Source organism: Panthera onca, chromosome X (genome assembly GCF_046562875.1).
Source record: "Panthera onca isolate mPanOnc1 chromosome X, mPanOnc1 haplotype 2, whole genome shotgun sequence".
NCBI lineage: Eukaryota > Metazoa > Chordata > Mammalia > Carnivora > Felidae > Panthera > Panthera onca.
This window is the reverse complement of record NC_138357.1, coordinates 39,197,995-39,223,321: the sequence shown is the minus strand read 5'-3', so window position 1 is coordinate 39,223,321 and position 25,327 is coordinate 39,197,995. Positions and strand designations below refer to the sequence as shown.

Sequence of the window (25,327 nt, the reverse complement as noted above, 5' to 3'; positions counted from 1 at the left end):
ATAAACTATAGGACTTAAAAAATATTCCTTTTTTTTTTTTTAAAGAGAGCACGTTAGTGAGAGTGTGTGAGTGGGGGAAGGGCAGAGAGAGAGAGGGAGAATCCCAAGTGGGCTCCGTGCTCAGTGTGCAAAGCCTGACACGGGGCTCGATTCCATGACCCTGAGGTCATGATCTGAGCTGAAATCAAGAGCCGGACACACTTAACCAACTGAGCCACCCAGGCACCCTGTGAAGGGCTGTTTTAAAGAAGGGGTGATAGTTGGCACATGGTAGCTCTGAAGCAGGGAACAGAATGATGTTGGTTTGGGTACCCAATTTAGAATGATAAGAGGAAAATCAATTCATGTTGTTAAGTGTTACAGGAAAACACTTAAGCCCCTTAGGGATAGTCATGAGATAAGACTACGTCTCAAATTCTTTCCTATGTCTTCAGAGCTTTGCAACTCTGGTCTTGAGAGCTAACATACAGTGTTATTATTAGTTTCAGGTGTACAATACAAGGGTTCAACAACTCCGATCTTTTGAAACCCCTACTTAGAATCTCTTCAAGTCCGGTAGGCTCTGGTCTGAGTTTGAGAAACATTGATTTCAAGGCAGCACCGCCCTTCATCCCTCTTCATCTGTTCCTGGGTTTTCAAGATGGCCACCACCAGGTGTTCCTATCATTGTGACCTATCGGTTTTCAGTGTTCTCAGTGGTTGTGTTTCTTTGTTTTCTTCTGTGTCCAGGCACTTGTCACTAGTCAGGCTCCTCTTGACTTCATCCGGGGAGGCATTCATTATTGTTGCAACTGGGGATTGACAGGAGAAAAGAAGGTTATCTAAGGGAAAGGGTAGAGGTAGTAGAAGTGTCTGACAGCCATTATTAGGTGGCTGTCAAAATCGCGTGCTTTACTCTCCGGCATGTACCACTCCAGGGAATGAAATAATCCAAGAATGATAAGCTCCCACTTGCCATCTGTCAGATTGTGATGCTGCCTGCCTTGTTCTAGTTAACACTGAACACTGACCTCACGTGGCACTTGGAGAAACTTAGAGAAAGATAAGCTGATCACAGGGCGTAAAGCGAACTGAACTGATGGAAAGGCTGCCCGGAGATGGGCCAAAGGCAAGTGGCATCAACTTATCAGCATTTGTCTATCTCATGTTCTCTTCCCCTTTCTTCTTTATCATGGCAGCATGGTGTTTTCCCCTGTGATACAACATGTTTGCCTTATTTTCCCAGCTTGGTGAAGTTAGTTTAGTAGGGGTGGAAGGCAGCGAGGTTTGGGTTGGGGTCAGGTGCTGTTGTTTTTCCCAGCTGAGAACGTAAGAATAAGGGTGTTTGAAGCTCATGAATGGACATGTCAGTTATCTTTCAGATTACACGCAAAGCATCAGGCTTGTACATATGTATTTTACTGTGCTTTCTGGCCCATGTTCCCTTTGAAGGCAAACCATTTATTCTATGCCAGCTGTGCCCGGAGGCAGCAGCCATAGTCTGTGCCAGAGAACCTGCCTCCCTGGCTTGGGTTGATTGGACTAAGGGTTGGCCACCTGTCTCCAAAATAGCCCAACCATCACGTGGTAAGCAACATGGGTTTGACAAGATGAGTGGGGCCAATCGTATTCCCCTCCTAGGAAGTTAGAATCAGGAAGCTGAGAGACTAAATAAGGCAATTTGCAGCAGGGACAAGAGCCAAAAGATGATGAAGGAAGCCGCCATGTCAGGCCATGTCTAAGGAGACAGAAGGAGACAGAAACTGAGTAAACACACGAAGCTAATAAGAGGACTAGAAATGCCCTAAGAGACAGATGAGCTGTTCCCCACAACCACCTTGACCCCAGACCCACCTTCCAGTTCTCCTGAGGCCAGGCTTTATCCTGTACCAAGATTCTCATTGGGTACCTATTTCAGTTTTCACCATAAACCTTCCTTTTCTTGAGTCAGCTTGATTAGGACTCTGTTCTCTTGCAATAAAAATTGCCAGACCAACCCTTGCTGTCTTTTGTTGTTTTGATAATAGTGGAGAAAAAAAAGATAGCAGGTGTTGGTGAGGATGTAGAGAGATTGTACAGTGTACTTGTACACCGTCGACAGGAACGCAAAATGGAGCAGCCACTACGGAAAACAGTATGGAGATGTCTCCAAAAATTAAAAATAGACCTATCCTATGATCCACCAAACCCACTTCTGGGTATTTATCTAAAAGACTTGAGATTGAGACCTCAGATATTAGCCTGCCAATGTACACCGCAGCACGGTTTACAGTAGACAAGATGGGAAAACAGCCTAAATGTCCACTGATGGATGGATGAATGGAAAAAGGAAATGTATACATGTACAATGGAATATTTCTCAGCCTTCAAAAAGGAGGAAATCTTGACCTAGGCTATGACATGGATGAACCTTGAGGATAATAGGCTAAGTGAAACAAAGCATGATTCCACTTCTAGGAGGTATTTGAATAGTCAAACCCATTGAATCAAAGACTAGAATAGTGGCTACTAGGGGTACTGGAGGGCTGGGAAAGTGCTAACCCACAGACACAAAATTTCGATGATACAAGATGAACAAATTCTAGAGATCTGTGCAACATAGCACCTACAGTGAACGGTATTCTACCGTGCACTTAAACATTTGTTCGGAGGGTAGATCGTGTGTGAAGTGTTCTCACCAGCACAAAATAAAATAAATTGTCAGACCAGATCTAGGCCCCAACCCTTAGGACTGTTGACTTCGCGGGTGGGCCAACGACCGTTGGTTCAAGTTTAGGGTTAACGTTAAGTGCCAAAGTCTATTCTAGGCACTATGGGGAGCAGTGCAAAAAACACAGGTACCTCATTATTTCTCTCGAGTTCAGCGCTGACGTCGGGGCTTTAAATCTGTGTTCCTGGCAAATGGTGAGAATGAAGAGAGGCAGGGATTCTGACTGTTCATTTATCACTTCCCAGCTCTCAACCAACAGGGGGCCTTCTTTATCCTATTTAGCCCCTCAGTGGAATATTTGCCTTTGATTTATTCCTCTTTCCAGTCAACTCTTGATTATTCATGTAATAGAGGAAAACATTAATGTGAATAATACAAGACCTGCCCCACCTTGGCCTCTTTTCCCTGCCACAGCAGCACTGAGTTCCAGAAATGGAAACCAACTAGCAGGAGAGGTAAGGCTGAAAACAGCTAGGGCAAGGCCAAGCAAATTAACATTGTTTCTTCTCCCACTTTTATACCTTCCTTCTGAATTGTCCCCCTTGAGTTCCTTTTCTGGTGCCCGTGGGAGACTGCCAGAAAGGCACTGCCATCTGCTTGATTAAAGTAAAAATATGGGATTTTTAAAGACCAAAATGTAGTCGGGGGCAGGTCGACTGACTGGGATGCTGTTTTTGTTTTGTTTTGTTTTGTTTTCTTTCTCTCGTCTATTTTACCCTCTTGTCAGCATTCCACGTCAGAGCCAGCCAGCTCTTTGACTGGCAACCATTATTCTTAGTTTGGCACTCGGGACTCAGCTAGCTCAAATATCTGCAGTGGGGTTTCTTCAAGTTTGGTTCTTGAGCCCCTTGCATCTGAGCAGGGGGCTTATTTTTTTTAATGCTGATTCCTGGGCCCACCTCAAACCTATCGAGGTCCAGATATGGGGGAGGGGAATTAGCCCAGAAATGTGAGTTTTAACCCACCCCTCTCCAGGTGATATCTGTGCACACCCAACTTTGAGAATGACGACTCAGTCAAATCACCTGTGGAGATTTATTTGGAGGGTAGTTCTGGGAAATTGCCAACACTTGCATTTCCCTCCCTGTTAGTAGACCTAATGAGTGGGTGTGGACAGTGGGGCATTCCAGGTGTCACTGGGAGTTTTTCTGAAGATAGACAAGGTGGGGTGCTCTACAGAAAGGACAGTGAAGAAACACGGAGATGCCACCATGCAAAAATCCGATGGTTCTGAACACTCCCAATATCTGTTGAATTACTGTCTGGAGAATTGGCAGTTGATTGAGCCAGGGACATAGGACATGTGTGGACCTTATAGACTCGTTTTGCATGTTTTCTGCTCAAGAGACCACCCTCTTATGCATTTCTGCATTGTCTCTATTTAGAGTTGGCCCTCGCCAACATATTTGGGGTTTTGTGGTAATTTAAATATATAAATAGGAACTACATGATGCCATTCAATGGTTGTCCCTAAGTATAACCCTACTAATCAAAATGAGGGTATTGTGTTTGTTTTAAGACCGTGGTTAGAGTGTTCAGCCTCCGTGTCCCCCCCCCAAAAAAAAAAACACTGGCTGTACGGAGTAAAGCAGGATCCTGTGTTTCACTGCTTTCCAGGCATTCCCAAACAACTGTTGAATGGGTTTTGTTCCAAAAGTTGCTTTGGAAGTCTGTTTAGAATTCAGATTGCATTTTCCCATGGACACAGTATACTTGGAGGTCAGGTTCCCAGACCAGCTGGCAAAAGTCTATTTAATCTGAAGTAGAATGGAAGTACAGTCCCCCACACCCTAACGAGGGCTCCTACCAGTGTTTTTTTTTTTTTTTTAATTTTTTTTAAGTTTATTTATTTTTGAGACAGAGAGAGACAGAGCATGAATGGGGGAGGGGCAGAGAGAGAGGGAGACACAAAATTGGAAGCAGGCTCCAGGCTCTGAGCCATCAGCCCAGAGCCCGACGCGGGGCTCGAACTCTCGGACTGCGAGATCGTGACCTGAGCGAAAGTCGGACGCTTAACTGACTGAGCCACCCAGGCGCCCCCCTACCAGTGTTTTTGTGGGAAAAAGCACCAGGGTTTCAGGCCTGTGATCCTAGATACACATCCTAGGTTCAGTCTGTGAGCAGAATCATAGGGATTTATTGTTGGAGGAAACTCCTTCATCTAGCTTCCTAGGTATGATATGGCTTCTGTACTTCTACAGCATGATTTCTTTCTTCCTTTCTTTTTTTTTTAAATTTTTAATTAAAAACATTTTTAAGTTTATTTATTTATTTTGAGAGAGACAGCACGAGTCGGGGAGGGACAGAGAGAATCCCAAGCAGGCTACACGCTAACAGCAAAGAGCCCGACACAGGGCTGGAACTCATGAAACCCTGAGATTGTGACCTGAGCCGAAACCAAGAGTCGGATGCTTAACTGAGCCACCCCCTTTCTTTCTTCCTTTTTTTTTTTTTTTTTAATAAAGTAAGCTCTAAGCCCAATGTGGGGCTTGAACTCATGACTTCAAGATCAAAAGTCACATGTGCCACCGATTCAGCCAGCCAGGTGCCCCTACGGCATCATTTCTACCATGTTTCCCCTGGCACTGTATATGATCCAGGCAAGAGGAACTACTTTGAGTTCCTGAAACTTGTCTCTGTAACTTCTGGGCCGTTGAAGCTTATACTCACTGCCTGGAACTCCCACCCCCTGCCTGCTGCCTAATTGATGGCTCTGGTACAGGCTCTCAGAACTCTGATCACTGTTTTTATTATAGTATGATTTGTGTGTTTTATGTCACTTCTGTTCCTTCCTGCCGGGACTGCTCCACAAAAGCAACAACCATGTCCTTTAATTGCTGTGGTGTCCCTAGCACTTAGCCTCGTGTCTGGCAGGTTCTTGATAACTATATGGCAAGAGAATGAATCATTTTAGTTTAGGGGTTCTCAACCTTTTTGTAGCTGCCGGGCACATAATGGATGGTCTTCATGTGCTCAACCGACCGAGCTAAGGGCCGCATCAATAAAAAGGTAATATTTATGTTCTGCAGAATTCCCAACTGCCGTATCTGTGACTTATTTTGCTCTCCAACCGCAGAAAGCGACAGTGTGAACTATCTGAGGGAGAGCGTGTGCAGATGAATATCCATGCACGTAATTTGCAAACTTCAGCGTTTTGACTGTTATTCACAACAAATCCCTTGCTTCAGCTCTCTCGCCTGTGTTTATTTATTTATTCTCTAAACAAAGTCTGCAGGCACAGAAACAACTTCTCTGCCTGCAGATATTTGAGGCAGTCTCAAGTCACTTGACCCAGGGTCACTGCTGGGGCTGAGCTGGGGGGAAAAAGGAATAGTGAAGTCATACAGAAAGTACCTTCTTGTACTTTAGGTTGGGTTCATTAATGCTGGGCCTGGAGGAGAGGTAAGGGAGTACAGTTTACCCAAAGCACGGCATACAGAGTTGGAGACATAACAGATGGCTTTTCATTATTCCAGAATTCCACATCTGTAGAGAGTGTGGAACGCGACCGAATGCTCAGTGGGTATTTCTTGATTATGCGATCGGCTGCAATCACCCTGCTGGCGTGACGAGGATACCATTTAGAAATTTTCATACCGCCGAGCATTTAATTGATAAGCTCGAGGTTTTGCTAAGTGCTGTTTCTGTTGTTAGTTTGATGTAGCTCTGTAGAGCTAGGAGGAACCTTCAGGCCATTTGGTTTGGGGCCCTGCTTCGTCTATTAAAAATCACATAGTCCCTTACATACCTGTTGCTAAATGTAAATTTGCCCTTCTCGTTATGACTCCTGTGGATTTCTTCTGCTCAGTTTGGAAGCTACCATAGTACTTCGTGAAAGGACACAGCCTAATGGGTCACATACGGAAGGTTCAAAAGCATTTAGGGGAAAGGCCCCATCTGTGGGCCCCTGGAGAGGAAGGGAGAGCAGTGCTTTTCCAGCTGTAAGCCTGTGACCTGGGGTAGGATTCTTGCAGACGGTATGTGGCCGGACAGCATAGCTCATTTCTCTGAGGGCCTTCTAGGAGGACACGCTCTGGGAGTCCCTCATCAGGCTGGTTATTTCTCCCTGTGGTGAAGAAAACGGCTGGCACGTGGCTAATTAAAATTCTAAGCCCAGAAGCCAAAAAGCTCAAAAGCTTGTGAGAGCTGAGCGTCCTTCCATCCTGCCACCCCAAATCCTCAGAGACTGATGGGTCCATATCCTAATGAATAATAAAGTTAAGCAGCATTGGTGGTATACCTTTAAGAAAAGGTAATGTATGGGGGGCCGCCTGGGTGGCTCCATTGGTTAAGCATCAGCTTCTGTCTCCTGATCTCAGCTCAGGGTCTTGACCTTAGTTCAGGTCTTGATCTCAAGGTCGTGAGTTCAAGCCCTGCTTTGGAGCCTACTTAAAAAAAGGGGGGGCACCTGGGTGGTTCAGTCAGTTTAGCTTCAGCTCAGCTCATGATCTCGTGGTCCATGAGTTCAAGTCCCTCATCAGGCTCTCTGCTCTCAGCACAAAGCGCGCTTCTGGTCCTCTGCCCCCCTCTCTTTCTGCCCCTCCCCTGCTCGAAATGGCACTGTCTCAAAAATAAAAAGATAAAAAAAAAAGGTAATGTATATTTGCTTGCACACCCCTTCTTTAATGTCACTCTGAGTAAATTGTCTGGACTGAGGGAAATCGAGTGTACCTAGAAGGGCTACTCTTGAAGTCGTCATGCGTTGCCTTCCCCCTTGTGTCTTACCGAACCAACAAATTCTGGGTCATTTGCATCTGCCTCAGTTCCTCCTCTTAACAGGTGGCAAAAAGCATTTTGGTTCTAGGTACAATGCAAAGCTTCCTGGAGTGAACCAAATGTGGACCGCGCTGTAATTTGATGCAGTTTTCAGAAAAGAGCCCCTTTGGGTAAAGAAAAGCCCTTTTTCCTTTTTTTCTTTACTTTCTCCCCCCCCCCCCCCCCACTTAGGCCTCATCACATTTTGTCCAATTTCAGCTCATCGCAGGCTGAATTTTCCTTTTGATGTCTGCCTTCCAGAATAGCCCCTGCCTTGAAAAGGAGAACAAAAGGCCAACTCTGTGCCTTTCAATTTGCAGCAGCCCCAACCCTTTCATCCATCCCCGTGCTTCCCCTGCTTGGGAACAAAACCAGAGCTCCAGGGTCAGAGCATAGATGGAGGAAGAGCGCTTTTTAAAAACCCCAAGAGCAGGCGAATTTCATGTTTCATTGTCTTTCTGCTTTGCAATAGGGTCAGGGCAGGTAGGGAAGGGAGGGAGGGACTGGAGGGAAAAAATTGGTTTGTAACCTCTGCCAAAGCAGACATTCCCATCTTCCACCCCAGATAGTCCAATTCAGAAGACAGCGTGTTTTTAAGCATGTAGTTTGCTAATTCAGGGTTGCTTTCCATCTTTAGGGCCTCTGTGTCAAGGTACCCAGTCCGGATGATGGAGCAGGAGTTTGAGGTGCTGACATTTGGGCACTCGCTCACACACCATGCTCTTGTTAAACTTGAGCTTCCCGTCCATCGCTCAGTGTGTGTGTTCAGCCTTCTCTGTTCTTTTCTTCCGGTTCCTTTGGTTTCAAATCACAGAAGACTTATCTCTTTGTGCTCCCAGCTTGTTGTCTTGGTTACAGACTTCTTCGGACTGTCTTTTTTTTTTTTTTTTTTTTTGAGGGGGAATATACTGCTTGAAGAAGAGTTTTAAAAATAGTCAGTGAGGACTCTTTCTCCAAGGATACTGGGCTATTCAGCAGTGGGGAGAACCGTGGTTTGCAAATGTGACTGTACATTGAAAATTCCCCAAAATACGACTGCCCAGGCCTGACCAGGTGAGTCAGGATCTTGAGGAGTGGGCCACAGGCGTTAGTATTTTATTTTCAGTAAATTGCGTAGATGAGTCTAGCGTGCATTCGGCATTTAGAGCCATTGTGTTTGAACAGCAAAGCCTAATACCTGTGCTCTGGGCTGCTTGAAATAGGTGAGGGAAATATGATCAACTTTTGTGTACCTTTAGTTTTTCTTGCTTAGAAGATGGGAGCAGTAAAGCTTGAGGAGTTAGAAGCCCACTGTGACTGCCCTGTCATTGCTATCACATACAAAAGAGTGACACCTTCCCTTAAAAAAAAAAAAAAACTATCCAATTATCTAGCTGGCTTGGTGTCTGGGCTGTTCACAGTGGCTTGAAGCTGTCTCAGGGATTAAAATAAATCTTTCCAGTTGCTTGAAGAAGGAGCTTATCTGGGGGGAGGAACGGTAGTTTCACTTTCCCAAGTGCAGTGTGGACAAAGCTTTCTGGGGTTTTTGAACCTACCCCAGCTTCGAGTTGACTCCCTTCTCATACCCCAAGTGGGTAGCAGAGTTAGGCACCGTGTTTTTGTTCTTTTCGGAATTGCCTTTTTATCTTGTGATTCTAACATAAAAAGCAACACGTGCTCACCATCCAAGCCTGAAACGTTGCGAGAATACAACACGTAACAAAGAGAAAAAGTCCTTCAGAAGTCTGTCTCCCAGCGATTAACTGCCTGTAAGCATGTTTTCCCTTCAGATTTTACGTTCAATTAGTTGTTACTTAAAAACTCCCAACAATTTGAAAGGAACAGAATAGCATGTTTCATTCCCTCTAAGCCCTGACTCTCCCCCCGCACTCTTTCTTTCTCCCAGGAAATAAATCACCATTACCAGTTTCTTAGAAATCTCGAGAGGCAGTCTACACATAAGACTTGGATATTTTAGAGTGACCAAGTCTATCTATATACCATAGACACATCTCTTTGTTCATTTCATTTATTCATTCAACAAGTACTTGTCAACTGTCTTGTTTGTTCCAAGTACTGCGTTAGCTTCTGGAGCTACAGGAAGGGTGAGCACACAGCTACGACTGCCTCCAAGAGCTTTCAGTGTAGCAGGACGATGGACATTAAAAAAAAAAACTGCAGGTCTGTAAGGTGAGAAACAGTAGTAAGCGTTGTGAAGGAAAAGAACAGAGTTTACTTGTGTCACTTTTTTTTAAAATGTGTTTTAAAATTTATTTTTGAGAGAGAGGGAGAGACAGAGAGACACAGCATGAGTGGGGAAGGGCAGAGAGAGAGGGAGACACAGAATCCTAAGCAGGCTCCAGGCTCCCAGCTGTCAGCACAGAGCCCAATGCGGGGCTCGAATTCACGAACTGCAAGATCATGACCTGAGCCCAAGTCAGATGCTTAACTGATTGAGCCACGCAGGCACCCCTATGTGCATCACTTTCTAAATGGAGATTGAGAGTCCCCTTCCCCAACTTCCTAATACAGAGGTACTGATGGGAGAGTGGTAGCAAGGACATAACCTTCCAGGCTTTAGTCTTGCCAGAATTTTCATCTAACAAAATGGCCTTCCCGGGAGTGAGGGTAATCCATCAGCCAGCTTTGTCATTGGTTGGCAGAGTGCTATCAACACGGTAGATCAGAAGACTTTTGCAGACAGTGAGCTTCTTGTAGTTGGGAACTATGTCCTACCATCTCTTTGTGAGCCCATAACCCCAGCAAGGACAAGGCATCAGGTCACAGGTACTTCTCTTACATTCTTAATTTATGCCTTAGCAGCACTGCAAATGATTGGTATTCTTCCATTTTATAATTTTTTTAAATGTTTATTTATTTTGAGGGAGAGACACAGCACAAGCAGAGGAGGGGCTGAGAGAGAGGGAGACACAGAATCCGAAGCAGGCTCCAGGCTCTGAGCTGTCAGCACAGAGCCCGACGTGGGGCTCAAACCCATGAAATGTGAGATCATGTCCTGAGCCGAAGTCAGACACTCAACCGACTGAGTCACGCAGGTGCCCCAACTTATTCCTATTTTAAAGATGAGAAAAGGTGTAAAAAAAACCTTCCTTCTTTAAAAACGTTCCTATTTCTCTTCCCTCTGCAAAGATCCTTGACCATAGTCAGATAGCTTGTCGGTGGCAGAGCTTTGGAAACATTTGCTGGCACACGTGGCCGTGACCCTGACATAGTTGGTCCCATTCCTGCAGGGAACTGGACACCCTCCGTCCCTCCCACGGGTTCGCTTAGGCTCCGTTCCCTCACAGCTGTCTGGAACGGTTTTAAGACAACCAGATCATTCTATTCTAAATATTTTTCTGGGACTGAGGTCAAGTCAGCAGCATGATCCTCTCTTAAATGGGTCAGAGGAGGTGGACTCCCATGGCTCCTTAAAACATTGACCCTCTCTTCCAGCTGGTGCCCTCAGCTGGGTTCCTGGGGAACTTTGATGTGTCTGACACTGTGTTATGCACTCTGGAGGCAACTCCTTAAAAGACAAATTATCATATAGGGGAGACAAAAGGTAGTACAGTAAAACCTTGGTTTGCGAGCATAATTCGTTCCGGAAACAGGCTTTTAATCCAGAGCACTTGGATATCAAAGTGGATTTCGATATTTGCTCAGTTATGATCATGTGACTTTCGGCGTCACGTGCTACTCGTATTGCAAGACATCGCTTGTTTATCAAGTTAAAATTGATTAGAAGTGTTTGCTTGTCTTGCAGACACTTGCAGAACAGGTTACTCACAATCCAGGGTTTTACTGTATTGGCTACAAATGTGGTCTTTGGAATCAGACAGTCCTGGGTTCAAAGCCTGACATTTACTTAATAGTTGTGTGACCTTAGGCAAGTTACTTTCCTTATTAGCTTAATTTCCTCCTATGTAAACAGGGGCGGGGTGGGGTAGGGAATAGCACTTCTAGGATGGCTATGAGGAATACTTGGGACATTATACATAAGGTGCTGAATATGGTGCCAGCCACATAGTAAAGCACTCAGGAAAGAACAGTTGCTGCCATTAACATCATTACTATGACAACAACGACTATTACTACTGCTGTTATTACTAATAACGATAGGAGACTAGTAGAGTCACAAGTGTGTAGTACCAGTAAGCACAAATGTAGTTTAGGAAAAGAATGATCAGTTTTGGCGGGTGAGCCAGGAAATCTCTGGAGAAGGTAGGAGAAGTGGAATGAAATATGCCAGGTAGAGCAAATATATGACCCTGGCTGAACTGAACCGGCATGGGGCTCAAAAGAAGGAACCAAGGGACACCTGTCTGGGTGGCCCAGTTGGTTAAGCGTCCTGATTCTTGATTTCGGCTCAGGTCATGATCTCACAGTTTGTGGGATCGATCCCCCTCATGGGGCTCTGCACGGATGGTGCAGAGCATGCTTGGGATTCTTTCTCTCCCTCTCTTTCCCTCCCCTGTTCATGCTCTCTCTCTCTCCCAAAATAAATGAACGTTAAAAAAAAAAGGAACTGAGTCAGCATCTGGTATATTCAGACTCTACTACCAGCTCACCTGTCTTTACAGCTGGTATCTCCAGCCCTCTATTACTCCAGCCCTCTATTACTACTTGCAATTTAGAGGGGGGCTTGTCTGCCGCTTGTCCTGGCTGCGCTTTAGAAGGTATCTGTGCTTTGGTGGAGTCCATGTGGGTCCTAACTCTGCAACCTGGTTTGTGGGTTCAAAGCCTAATTTGTATCGGCTTATCCAGGGGTGTTGGGTGAATACTCTCCAACCTTACAATTGACTTCACAATAAGCCACAAGGTGGATGAATGGATTGATGATGGTGGAGGGGACCTGTATAGGGACATAACACTCGTGTCTTGTCAGTCAGGTCACATCCTTCCTGATGGCCAGGTTCCTGAATGAAGCCAAATTAATCACAGGCTTTTTTGGTAACCTAAAATCAGAAGCTAACACAGTTGAAGGGTTTTGAGAGAGACAAGGTACGTATGTCAACACTGTTGTATTGACCTGGACGTATATCTTCCCCCCCCCCCCCCCAGCTACAGTTGGGAAAACATCAAACATTGGAGACACTTTTTCTCTTGGATGTTTCAGTTTTTAATTCCATGCAAATACTATGTGCATGCTATGACCGTGTTCCTTTCCTGACTTTTTTAATCTTCTGGATAAGATTTGGAAAACATCCACTTCTCAATAGCAATATAGTTATAGTGACTGTCTCGCTGAGTGTTCTTTTTGGCGTTCTTCCTAAACTCTATTGAAGTTTCTAAGCAGGGCTGCCACGAATGGCTTTGCACTGCACAACCCTAGGAGAGGGTGCCATTCACATAGACTATAATTGAATGGCGCCACTAGGGTTGTGCAGTGCACAACCTACACAACTGTACTCGGCGGCCCTGGCATAGTACTTTTCTCATCAAGGACAGGGTTTTGGGAAATGTAGAGAGTAGCAGTTTGGAGCATTCTGAGGGACTTAGTAAGGGGGCTGAAGCCTTGAGCTGCTGCTGTGACTAGGAAAGGAGGAGAGAAGTGCAGTTGTGGCTTTGTGGGGGGGGGGGGCATCCTCTGGCAGTATCTCCATCCTTTTAAGGCTCCCCACTTGGGAGAGTCTGACATTACTGCTTGCAGTTGAGTGGTGGTAGTCTTTCCTCCTATGGGAGGACTACTGACCTTCATTCTTTCACTAAATAATGTTTTGAGGGCCTACTACATGAGGGTTGAAGAACAGGGAAGGATTTGCATGGGAGGGAGCATTTAAATGGGGATTTATGAAAGAAGCAGGATACAAATATGTGAAAATGAGTTGTGAGGACACAGTTCCAGGGGAAGAGGGAAGAGCAAGAGGAAAGACAGATGGGAAACTGCATGGTGGGGTATACGGGTAATGGTGAATAGTTCATTTTGGTCCAGTAGAAAGGCACATGGAGTAGTGAGCGATGATGCTGGTTTCCTGGGGGGGGCGTGGGGGCGGGGCCGGTGTCAAGTGATAATGGGGGAGAGGAGGAACTTGGATTCCAAGTTAAGGAGTTTGGACTTCATTTAACACGCATTATTGAGTCATCCTAAATTTGTTTTTTTAAAGATAGTTTGTTGAGACCTGAATCACATACTGTACAGTTGACCCATTTAGAGTGTTCAGTCAATGGTTTTTAGTATATTCACAGGTATGTGCAGCTATCACCACAATTTTGGACATTTTCATCACGTCAGAAAGAAGTTCCATGCCGTTTAGCTGTCGCCCCCCCCCCCACCCCCCCATCTGCTCTAAGCAATGACTAATCTACTTCCTGTCTCTATAGATGTGCCTGTTCTGGACATTTCATAGGGAGTCATGTAGTCTTTGGTCTTTATTTTTTTTTTTAATGTTTTCATTTATTTTTGAGAGACAGAAAAAGACAAGAGTGTGAGCAGGGGAGGGGGAGGGGCAGAGAGAGAGAGGGAGACACAGAATCTGAAGCAGGCTCCAGGCTCTGTGCTGTCAGCACAGAGCCCGACATGGGGCTCAAACTCATGAACCGTGAGATCATGACCTGAGCCGCAGTGAGACACTTAACCAACTGAGCTACCCAGGTGCCCCAGTGTATGGTCTTTTTTGACTGGCTTTTTTCACTTGGATGTTTTTAAGGTTAGTCTGTGTTGTAGCAGGGATCAGTATTTCACTCCTTTTAATGGCCAAATAATATTCCATTGTATGGAGATACCACGTTTTGTTTATCCGTTCATTCACTGATGAACGTTTGGGTTGTTTCCACCTTCTGGCCATTATGAACGAGGCTGCTATGAAAATCCATGTAGAAGTTTTTATATAGACATTTCTCTTGCTTATATACATGGGAAAGGAATTGCTAGGTCATATGATAAGTGTGTTTAGCCTTTCGAGGAGCTGCCAGACTGTTTTCCAATGTTGGGGCGCCATTTTGCAACCCTACCAGCAGCGTATGTAGAGGCATACTTCAGAGGTATTGTGGGTTCAGTTCCAGACCACTGCAATGAAGAAGATATCACAACAAAATGAGTCAAATGAATTTGTTGCTTTCCCCATCTGTGTAAAAGTTATGTTTATGTTATGCCATAGTCTATTAAGTGTTCCATACCATTATGTCTAAAAATGCAATATACACACATTAATTTGGGGTCCCTGCGTGAGTCTGTGGGTTAAGTGGTCAACTCTTGACTTCTCCTCAGGTCATGATCTCACGGTTTGTGGGTTCAAGCCCCGCATTGGGCTGTGTACTCAAAGTGCGTAGCCTGCCTCGGATCCTCTCTCTCCTTCTCTCTCCCCCTTTCCCACTTGCACTGTCTCAAAATTAAATGAATGTCAAAAAAATAAAATAAAATACTTCAAGGGCGCCTGGGTGGCTCAGCCAGTTAAGCATCTGACTCTTGGTGAGATCAAGCCCCGTGTCAGGCTCTGTGCTGGATGTGGAGCCTGCTTAAGATTCTGTCTTCCTCCCTCTCCCTTTGCCCCTCCCCCACACATGCTGTCTCATTCAACAAAAGAATACTTCATTGCTAAAAAGGCTAACCATCTGAGCTGTAATCTTTCTGCTGGTGGAGGGTCTTGCCTTGATATTGATGGCTACTGACTGATCAGTGTGGTGGTTGCTGAAGGCTGGGGTGACAGTGGCAATTTTCTTAAAATAAGACAACAATGAGGTTTACCACATTGATGGACTCTTCCTTTGACAAAGGATTTCTCTGTAGCATGTGATGCTGTTTGTTGGCATTTTACCCACAGTAGAACTTCTATAAGAATTGGAGTCAATCCTCTCAAACCCTACTGCCGCTTTATCAACTAAATTGATGTAATATTCTAAATCCTTTGTTGTCATTTCAACAATCTTCACAGCATTTCACCAAGGAGTAGGTTCCATCTCAAGAAACCACTTTCTTTGCTCATCCGTGAGAAGCAGCTCTCACCTGTTCAAGTTGTATCATGAGATTGCACCAATCCAGTCCCATCTCCAGGCTCCACTTAGGATTCTATTTCTCTTGCTCTTCCCCCCACATCTGCAGTTACTTCCCCCACTGAAGTCTTGAACCCCTCAAAGTCATCCATGACGGTTGGAATCTACGTTTTCCAAACTCCTGCTAATGTTGGTATTTTGACCTCTTCCTGTGAATCATGAATGTTCTTAATGGCATCAGGGATGGTCAATGCTTTCCAGAAGGTTTTCAATTCAGTATGCCGAGATCCATCAGAGGAATCTTTATCTATGGCAGCTATATGGCCTTGTGAAATGTATTTCTTAAATAATAAGACTGGAAATTCAACATTACTCCTTGATTCACAGGCTACAGAATGGATGTTGTGTTAGCAGTAATGTTAAAAAACAACATTAATTACACACAGTTCCGTCAGAGCTCTTGGGTGACCAGATGTATTGTCAAGGAGCAGTAATATTTTGAGAGGAATCTATTATTTTTCTGAGCACTAGGTCTCAACAGTAGGCTTAAAATATTCAGCAAACCATGTTGTGAACAGATGTGTTGTCATCCAGGCTTGTGTTGCTCCATTTATAGAGCACAGGCAGAGGAGATTTAGCATAATTCTTTTTTCCTTTCTCTGAGAGAGAGAGAGAGAGGGAAACAGAGGATCTGAAGCAGGCTCCACGCTGACAGCAGAGAGCCCGATGCAGGGCTCAAACCCACGAACCGTGAGATCATGACCTGAGCCAAAGTCGGACACTTAACTGACTGAGCCACGCAGACACCCCTAGCGTAATTCTTACATGTCCTAGGGGTTTTGGCTTGGTAAATGAGCATTGGCTTCAACTTAAAGGCATTAGTTTCAACCATCCATAACCAGCTGCATTAGCACTTAATACAAGAGTCAACCTGTTCTTTGAAGCTAGGCATTGACATTTCCTCTCTAGCTATGAAAGTCCCGGGTGGCATCTTCTTTCAGTAAAAGTCTGTTTCATCTGCATTGAAAATCTGTTGTTTAGTGTAGCCACCTTCATTAACTGTCTTGTCTAGATCTTCTGGAGAAATTGCTGCAGCTTCTACGTTAGCACATGCTGCTTTACCTTGCACTTTAACATTTTGTGGAGATGGTTTCTTTCTTTAAACCTCATGAACCAACCTCTGCTAGCTTCAAACTTTCATTCTGTGGCTTCCTCACCTCTCTCAGCTTTTATGGAATTGAAGAGAGTGAGGGCCTTGCTCCGCATTAGGCTTTGGCTTGAGGGAATGTGATGGCTGATTTGATCTTCTGTCCACACCGCTAAAGCTTTCTCTCCATATCCGCCAAAAGCTGTTTCGCTTTCTTATCATTCATGTGTTCACTGGAGTAGCACTTTTCATTTCCTTCAAGAACGTTTCCTTTGCATTCACAGCTCGGTTGTTTGGCTCAAGAGGCCCGGCTTTCAGCCTTTCGGCTTGGAACATACCTTCCTCACTAGGTTTAATCATTTCTAGCTTTTGATTTAACGTGAGAGACGTGTGACTCTCCCTTTCACTTAAATACTTAGAGGCCATTGTAGGATTATTAACTGGCCTAATTTCACTATTGTTGTGTCCACAGCCAGTCAGTAGAGCAGACAGAACACCTATATTTATTAAGTTCACTATCTTATGCGGGTGCAGTTACAGAATTTTGTGGGTGTAGAAACAATTACAGTTTAACATCAAAGGTCACTGATCACCCAGGTGCCCCTGGATGGCCCAGTTGCTTAAGCACCTGACTCTTGATTTTGTCTCAGGTCATGATCTCATGGTTTGTGAGTTTCAGCCCCGCACTGGGCTCTACGCTGACCGTGTGAAGCTTGCCTGGGATTCTCTCCCTCCCCCCCTCTCTGCCCCTCCGTCACTTGCCTGCTCGCTTGCTCTCTCAAAAATAAATAAAGTTAAACCATTAAAAAAGAGAATAAGAACCTAATAATAATGTATGAATTAGAGTAAAGGAGGGAAGACACTGGAGACCTGGAGATCAGATAGGAAATTATTATAGTAGCTCAAGAAAATACTAGGGGCTAAACTAGGAAAAGATAGGATAAGTGTCAGATCCATTGAAAAAGTTGAAGTGTCAGCATGACAGGACTTGGGGACTGACTACATGTGGGGGCTGAGGAAGAGGGGTGCCATCGAAGATGGCTCCGAGGTTTAAAAATAGGCTGATTGGATAACAGTACTTTTTTTTCTACTTTGTGTTTTAAAATTATTTTTAATTTACAAAATTTTAAAGCTATTACAGAAGATGCCTGTATAGCCTTTACTCAGCTTCCCTGATGTTAACATCTTGCATAATCATGGTAAAATTATTAAAACTGAGAAACTGTCATTGCTGCTATGAACTGAACTATAGATTTTATTCGGATTTTACCAGTGTTTTCACAAACGTCCTCTTACTGTTCCAGGATCCAATCCAGGATCCCACATTGTATTTAGTTGTCATGTCTTCTTAGTCTTTTCCATCCATGACAGTTCTTCATTCTGTCTTTCATTATCTTCACGGTTTGAGGAGCGCTGGTAAGTTACTTTGTAAAATGTCCTTATTTAGATTCAGCTGTTTTTTTTTTCAGGCTTATATTTGGGCAGTTGGGCAAAAACAGTGCAGAAGTGATGTTGTACCCTTCTTGTGCATTATATCAGGAGGTACATGATGATATGTCTTATTAACCAGGGTCACTTGGTTAAGATGACGTCTGCCAGATTTCTCCACTATGAAGTTCCCAGTTTTCCTTTGTAATTAACAAGTAGCTTGCATGCAAAAGTAATACTTGCATTACTAATCGGAGCAGCTATCAATGGTTCTTGCCTGTATCAGTGTTAGCTACAGTGTTTGCCTAATGTTGATTTCCTTTTTCCCTCATTCCTTCTGCCTTTGTCAGTCGGAATTCTGCAGTTCAAAGAGATGTCTTTTCTCTCCCATTCTTCAAGCAAGCAGTTATAGAGGAAAGAGGTTAGACATGTTATGCCAGATTTAGGCATGTTACGTCTCGGGTATCTGTGTGGCATGTAGATGGAAATAGAAAGCATTTGGTATCTGCATAGAAACAAAAGTTGAGGTCAAGTATTGGAGGCAAGTACTATTATGCTTTTCCATTAAAATTTTAAAAAAGTTTTTTTTAACGTTTATTTATTATTGAGAGACAGAGAGACACAGAGTGTGAGCAGGGGAGGGGTAGAGAGGGGGGGAGACACAGAATCTGAAGCAGGCTCCAGGCTCTGACTGTCAGCACAGAGCCCGACGTGGGGCTTGAACTCACAAACTGTGAGATCATGACCTGAGCCAAAGTCGGACACTTAACTGACTGAGCCATCCATGCTCCCCTCCATTAAAAATTTTTTAAAGGTTTATTTATTTTTGAGAGAGAGAAAGAGAGCTCATGTGGGGAAGGGGCAGAGAGAGAGGGAGACAGAGAATCGGCAGCAGGCCCTAGGCTCTGAGCTCTCAGCACAGATCCCAACGTGGAGCTCAAACCCACGATCCACGAGATCATGATCTGAGCCAAAGACAGCTCTTAACCGACTGAGTCACCCAGGTGCCCCATGCTTTTCCATTTTAGAATGTAGAACCCGGGTTCGGGGTGGAAACCCAAGGCATAGTGGGAAATAAAACTGGCAAGGCAGTGGGCTGCAATGTTGCTGAGGGTCTTCATTGCCTGACAAACAACTTTGGACTTTGTTCAGTGGCTCATCAATGCCAATTTAAGATTTAGCAGGAGGGAAAGATTGAAGGGCACCTGGGTGGCTCCAGCGGTTAAGCATCTGATGTTGGCTCAGGTCATAATCTCACAGTGTGAGTTCAAGCCCCACATTGGGCTCTGCACTGATGGTGCAGAATCTGCTTGGGATTCTCTCTCACTCCCTTTCTCTCTGCCCCCGGCTGATGTGTGCATGCATGCACTTTCTTTCTCTTTCTCAAAAATAAATAAACTTGAAAAAAAAAAGGAGGGAAAGATTGATAATTAGATCCTAGTTCAAAATCTATGGCACTGTGTGTAGCAATTGAGAGCTATATAATACTCCAAATTCAATAAAATCTAAGTACCTAATGGGTTCTACAAGCTATTGGGAAAAAAAAGAGAGGTGTTATCTGTAGTTATTGAAGACAGCTTTGTGGAGGAAATAGAACTTGCCATGGGCTTGGATGGAATTTGCAGTCAGAGAAGAGAAAGGGCATCCAAGAAGGATGCTGCTATCAATAGCTCGTACTTATTTTTATTTCCTTACAGTGTGCCAGGCACTGAACTAAGCGCTTCAAGCATTCAGTCCTCACCTCTACCCTATGAGATAGCCCTGTCGTAATCCCCACTTGACAGATGAGGAAACTGAGCCTCGAGTAGTTAAGTCTTCTCTGCTTGTAGGCAGCTGGAGAAAGGAAGCCATATAATACATCAGACTGTTATTTGCACGCATGGAGATTTGCAAGCATTAGGAAAAAAAAGTTAGAGGAATTGGAAATTCAATCTGAGCTGTTGCTGATGTAGCTCACAGTAGGGATGGAGTTTCTATTGAGATCAGAATAATTATAGCTATTGTGTATGGAGTGCTAGCTCTGGACTAGAGATTGTGCCAAGAGCGTGGCTTGCTCGATTGCATTTGATCCTCTCCAAAACCTTGTGAGACATGGATACTATTTTGATCCCTAATTTAGCAATGGGGATCCCTCCAGTTTCTTGCCCAAGCCCATCATGCTGGTGAGTGGCAGAGCCAGCGTATAGACCCAAGTTTGTTTTGACCCTAGAGCCCATAATCTGCACCAGTTAGCAGTGCTACCTGTCCTGTTTCCATCCTTTCAATAGGGATGAATTTGCCAATGGGACCAGAAAACTTGGGTGTTTATGAGCCCTGATAGTGCTTGGGTGTGGACAGTATGAAATATGCCTTTGTGACTCTCCTCATTCGATATCTCAGTGGTTGACCAACCCCATTCTTTTTTTAAGGTATAATTGAAACAGGTTACAATCTGGTCTTTGAAGTCTGGGAACCATTCTGGTTTTAAGATGACCTTATAACCTTATTAATCCACTTTATGTTGATTCGAAAGCCCAACTCTTTATAGGAACTTTATTTCCCCTTTGTCTAAATTCCTGAAGGAAGGCTCTCTTTTTGTAAGCTCCTTATAGTGACAAAAATCATCCTTTCTCAGAAAGAGGTAAGCAGAAGGAATTAATGGAAGGAAAGTGGGTGGGCATAATTTAGCCAAAGGCTTCCTGGAGAAAATGATGCTCAGTTTTGTATTTGAAGGGTAAATAGGGATTAGCCAGAAAAGAAAAGGTGAGAAGGCCTTTCTGGAGGAGTGAATCATGTTTGCGATGGAGATTGAAATTTTAAAAATAAAATGATGAAAATATTAGGAAAACAGTAGGTGACTCTTGTGTAATCCCAGCATTGTAAGACTTTTAAACGTCACATCAAAGACAGAAGCCATAAAGGAAATGACAAATACGTCTGATTACATAAAGATAAAAAAGCTTCTGTACATCAAAATACTAACATTAAGCAAAGCTACAGCAGTGACGACCTGGGGGAAATATTTGCAATAAATATCAAATAATCTGTATAAAATGTCATTAAAACATAAATAGCTCTTAAAACTCAGTGAGAAAAAGAACATACCAGTTGTAAAACAGGCAGAGGCCACAGATGGTCATGTCCGCAAAGAAGAAATATAGCTGTCCAAAAAATATATTAGAAAATAGTTGAACGTTTCTGGTCATTTGAGACATGCCATTTAAAGCAGTAAGTTGTACGTGTGTGTTATTGGAGAGGAAAATAATGTTCTTTCTACCCTTCTAGGTTCTTGGCTAAGACCCCCCACCCCCACCGTAATAAAAGACTGATTAACAGAAGAAAAACAAACGGAAGTTTCATAGCATGTGTATGTCCCTCCCGCATATATGGGAGAGACCCAAGAAAACTGAGTAACTCCCTGGAATGGCCCAAGCCATCACCTTAGATACTATCTCCAGCCTTAGAGACAGAAGAAAGATGTTGGGTGGTGGGGCTGGTGTAGGGCAGAAGGTCAGTTATGGGAAGAGACCAGGAAGAGCACGGTGATCAAGGGTAAGGTCATTATGCAGGCTGAGGTCAGAGTCTTCTCCATTGATAAGACTTTCGAGAGTCTGAATCATCCTCCTTTTCCTGGTACAGAGGGGGAGCCATTCTTAGAAGTGGAGATTTCCCTTATAAATGTACGTGTCTCCTACAGAAGGGTAAACTTCTCACTTTTCAGAGCTTTTCCTATGTCTACTGTTTCTTAAAAAATAACCAACTTAAAATCATCCTTATGCCAAAGAGACATATTTCAGGGTGGCAAAATTTGCTCCCCTTCAAAATCAAAGGGAGGTTTGGAGCCTGGGGGTGGCCATATTGGTGGAGTTGCCAGATAGGATACAGGAGGCACAGTTAGATTTGAATTTTTCAGGTAAACAATGAATAATGTGTTTATATAAGTATATCCTAAATATTGCATGGAATATACTTACACAAAAACATTATTCATTGTTTATCTGAAATTCAAATTTAACTTGGCCTCCTGTATTTTTTATTTGCTAAATCTGGCAGTGCTGGGTATTGATTACTCTACCTTCCCCCGTGGGAGGCAAACCAGATGGCATTTGCGTATTTTGTCCCATTCATAGGATATATTTTTGTTTGCCCTGGGTTAAAAGCTTCTCAGACTGGCTGCTGGATCATATTGACACCGAAGAGTTGAAAAATTGAGTCCTGCTCTAGAGGTCAAGAGGAAGTGTTCTAGAGGCTAAAAGGGTCTAAAAAAGGCTTTTCCTACCTTGTCCCTAAACATTCCCTCAGTCTCTATCTGTATCCCTTTTCTGCCAGTCTCACACACACACGCACGCACACACACACACACACACACACACACACACCCAGACGTATCCACATACCTAGATGCCTGTGCAAACAGAAGTACGTGTGGAAGACCACCTGCTTGCCTCTCTAAGTTTTTATATTGCATTTTTTGTGTTAGAGTTTGGTTGTTTATTGGTACTGTTATTACCATTACTACTATTATTAATGAACTAACATTTTCTAACTGTGTACAGTATTCCTCATGATAACCATTCCTAATTCTTTTTTACTTGCAGATCTTTCTCTTGGCCTGCCCTCCGTGTCCTGGAGCTATCGTCGTGTTCAAGTAAGAGACAATTGTTTTTTGCTCTGTTGCCATTGCGATTCCGAACATTGTGTTTCATGACAAAGCACATGAGCACATCTGTGGGAACATCTTGGGCCTGCACCACTTTGTCTGGGGGCTTCCCAAGGGACAAAAGTCTATGAGGCTTTTGTAGAGTGAAACACGGAGATCTGATATGGAGAGACTTGGCTTTTGTCAAGCCCTGACAAGTCCTTTTTAGTGAGTGTTTTGTGGTGGTGGTTTATGGCCAAGGCCTGCTCCCTTGGAAGATTGCTGGCTTCCTACAGTTTCTCTTGAGAGCATGCTGGGGGCCAGACAGCTTCCCTCCTCTCAAGAATCATCGCACTGTGGTCCAGCTGCTCCACTGAGGATATGGTCCTTCACTTCGAAGCCCTTTGTTCATATGTTTCTGTGTTTTTTTTTCTTAAAAGTTTAAAGTGAGGAGAGAAAAATAGCACCTTATTACAAGTTCTGACTTTCTTAAAAATAGCAAGCATCAAATTCATTAAAGTGTATTGTAGGCAAATCATGTTTATCTGAAGGCAAATTGGCTTCAGTGAAATTGTCAAGAGTCCCGGAACCCTCCTTTTAACCATGAGTTGTGACCATCTCACTTCTCAAGTGGAGTTGCTAATGAGAAGCTAAATCTACCGAATTAATTTCATCTCTTTCCCCCTTCCCTGGCCCCCATTTTGGAGCTTTTCCTGAGCAGTGAAATGGCCACAGGCCAGAGGGAAGAGACAGGAAGTAAGGGGCCCAGTAGATCTTTGGGTAATTGAGAGTGGTGTGAATGGCTTTCTGATTTACTTAAGTCGTTAATGTGTTAGGTAGGGGGAAATATACCCCATTTGCTGCTTCAAACAGCTCCTTGGAATAGCCACTTAGTCTCTTGCCTTAGGTGAGTAGCTTTCTGCTGGATGAGGGCAAATGGATCCTGATTTCTTGTACCCTAAGTAGAAGGCTATTTAGCCCTGTTTCCCTCCCTTGATTTCCCAAAATGAGCTCAATTTTTCAGTGTAATGTTTTGAAAGTAACATTTATTGGTTTTATTTCATTATTATTAAAGTAACAATTCTCATTATAGAAAATACAGAGACACATAAAGAAGAAAATAAGCATCACCCTTAATCTACCACCAAGAAATAATTTCAGTTACCGCTTTTTTTTTAAATAAGCAGAGATAATACTTAGAATTCTTACTATATCTTTTCTAAATTTAATTCAATTTCCTTATACATGTATGCATATGAAAATACATAAACATTATTGCTAGATATCTTTTTTTTTATAGTGGTTATTTTTTTTTATTTTTCTTTATTTTGTTTGGCTCCTACCTCTACCTTTCCACACCTGCATATTACCAAACCAGTATGTAGCCTTCTGTTTTTTTTTTTCTTTGCTCATAGGTATGTACACATACACGCATGCATGTGCACACTGACACACAGGGGTTTTGGAATGTTTTGCTGTTGGTGTTCATTGATTGTTTTACAAACATAGAATCTTATATATACTGTAATACATCTTGCTTTTTCACTCAGCGATATCTCATGGGAATCTATCAAAGTTTACTGGTATACCTTATTCTTTCACAAAACTGCCAAATATTTCATGGATACACAACTTATGTAGCCATTCTTCTTTTTTTTTAAGATTTTTATTTTTTAATAATCTCTACACCCTCCATGGGGCTTGAACCTACAAGCCGGAAATCAAGAATTGCATGCTTTACCAACTGAGCCAGCCAGGCACCCGTAGCCATTCTTCTTTAAATTTTTTTTTTTAACGTTTATTTATTTTTGAGACAGAGAGAGACAGAGCATGAACAGGGGAGGGGCAGAGAGAGAGGGAGACACAGAATCTGAAACAGGCTCCAGGCTCTGAGCTGTCAGCACAGAGCTCAACGTGGGGCTCGAACTCACGGACCGTGAGATCATGACCTGAGCCGAAGTCGGACGCTTAACTGACCAAGCCACCCAGGCGCCCTACCGTAGCCATTCTTCTATTAATGAATGTTTACATGTGTTCTTCCCAGAATGATGCCACTATAATCAATGCTGAAATCAACATCATTGTACATATGCCCTTATATACTGGTGCTTTTAATTTATACACACACACAAACACAAATGTTTACATATAAATATATATTTATATTAATAGATTTTTCCATTTTGATATACAAAAACCAGCTGTTATAATTCGCTTTTCCCTTTTATATGTAATACATGAGATGATTACTTTTTTCATATCCATTCCAGCATAAGGTGTTATGACTCTTATAATTTTGACAACTTAATGGATGTATTTCCTTGGCTACTAATGAATTTCAGTATTATCTCACATTTTTTTTTTTATCTCACATTTTTTTATCCAATTAAATTAGCTCTTTGAATTGTCTGTTCATACCATCTGCCCATTTCTTATGGGTTGTTTAGATTTTTCTTCATTTGTAAGACTTCTTTGTATATTTTAGATATTGGCCCTTTGCCTATCGGCATCATTATAGATATCTTTCCCTGATCTGTATGTACTGACTTGGCTGATAGTATGTTTTTCTGTGTGATTTTTTATATATTTTTTCACATTCAAATATTATTATAGCTTCTGGGTTCCCAGTCTTGGTTAAGATGATTTTCTTAAAGATGGCTAGTTAGTTGTACTAGCATGATATATTACATAATTCCTATTTTTCTCTGTGAACTGAACTACCATTTTTGTTACCTACTAAACTTCTCATATATAAGGATTCATTCATTGGATCCTTTAT

At 43.2% G+C, this 25,327-nt stretch overlaps 1 protein-coding gene across 9 annotated transcripts in view; it reads left to right on the top strand.

The window, feature by feature from the left end:
• TMEM164 (transmembrane protein 164) overlaps positions 1–25,327 on the top strand; it is a 164,222-nt gene that overhangs the window by 41,140 nt on the left and 97,755 nt on the right. For all 9 annotated transcript variants that reach the window (XM_081793800.1, XM_081793803.1, XM_081793802.1 and 6 more), the window contains one exon: positions 22,508–22,557. Coding sequence is in view for 6 of the 9 variants with exons in the window: in XM_081793802.1 (XP_081649928.1) it covers positions 22,508–22,557 (50 nt within the window). In the remaining 3 variants the exon portion in view is untranslated. The remainder of the gene's footprint in view (positions 1–22,507; positions 22,558–25,327) is intronic.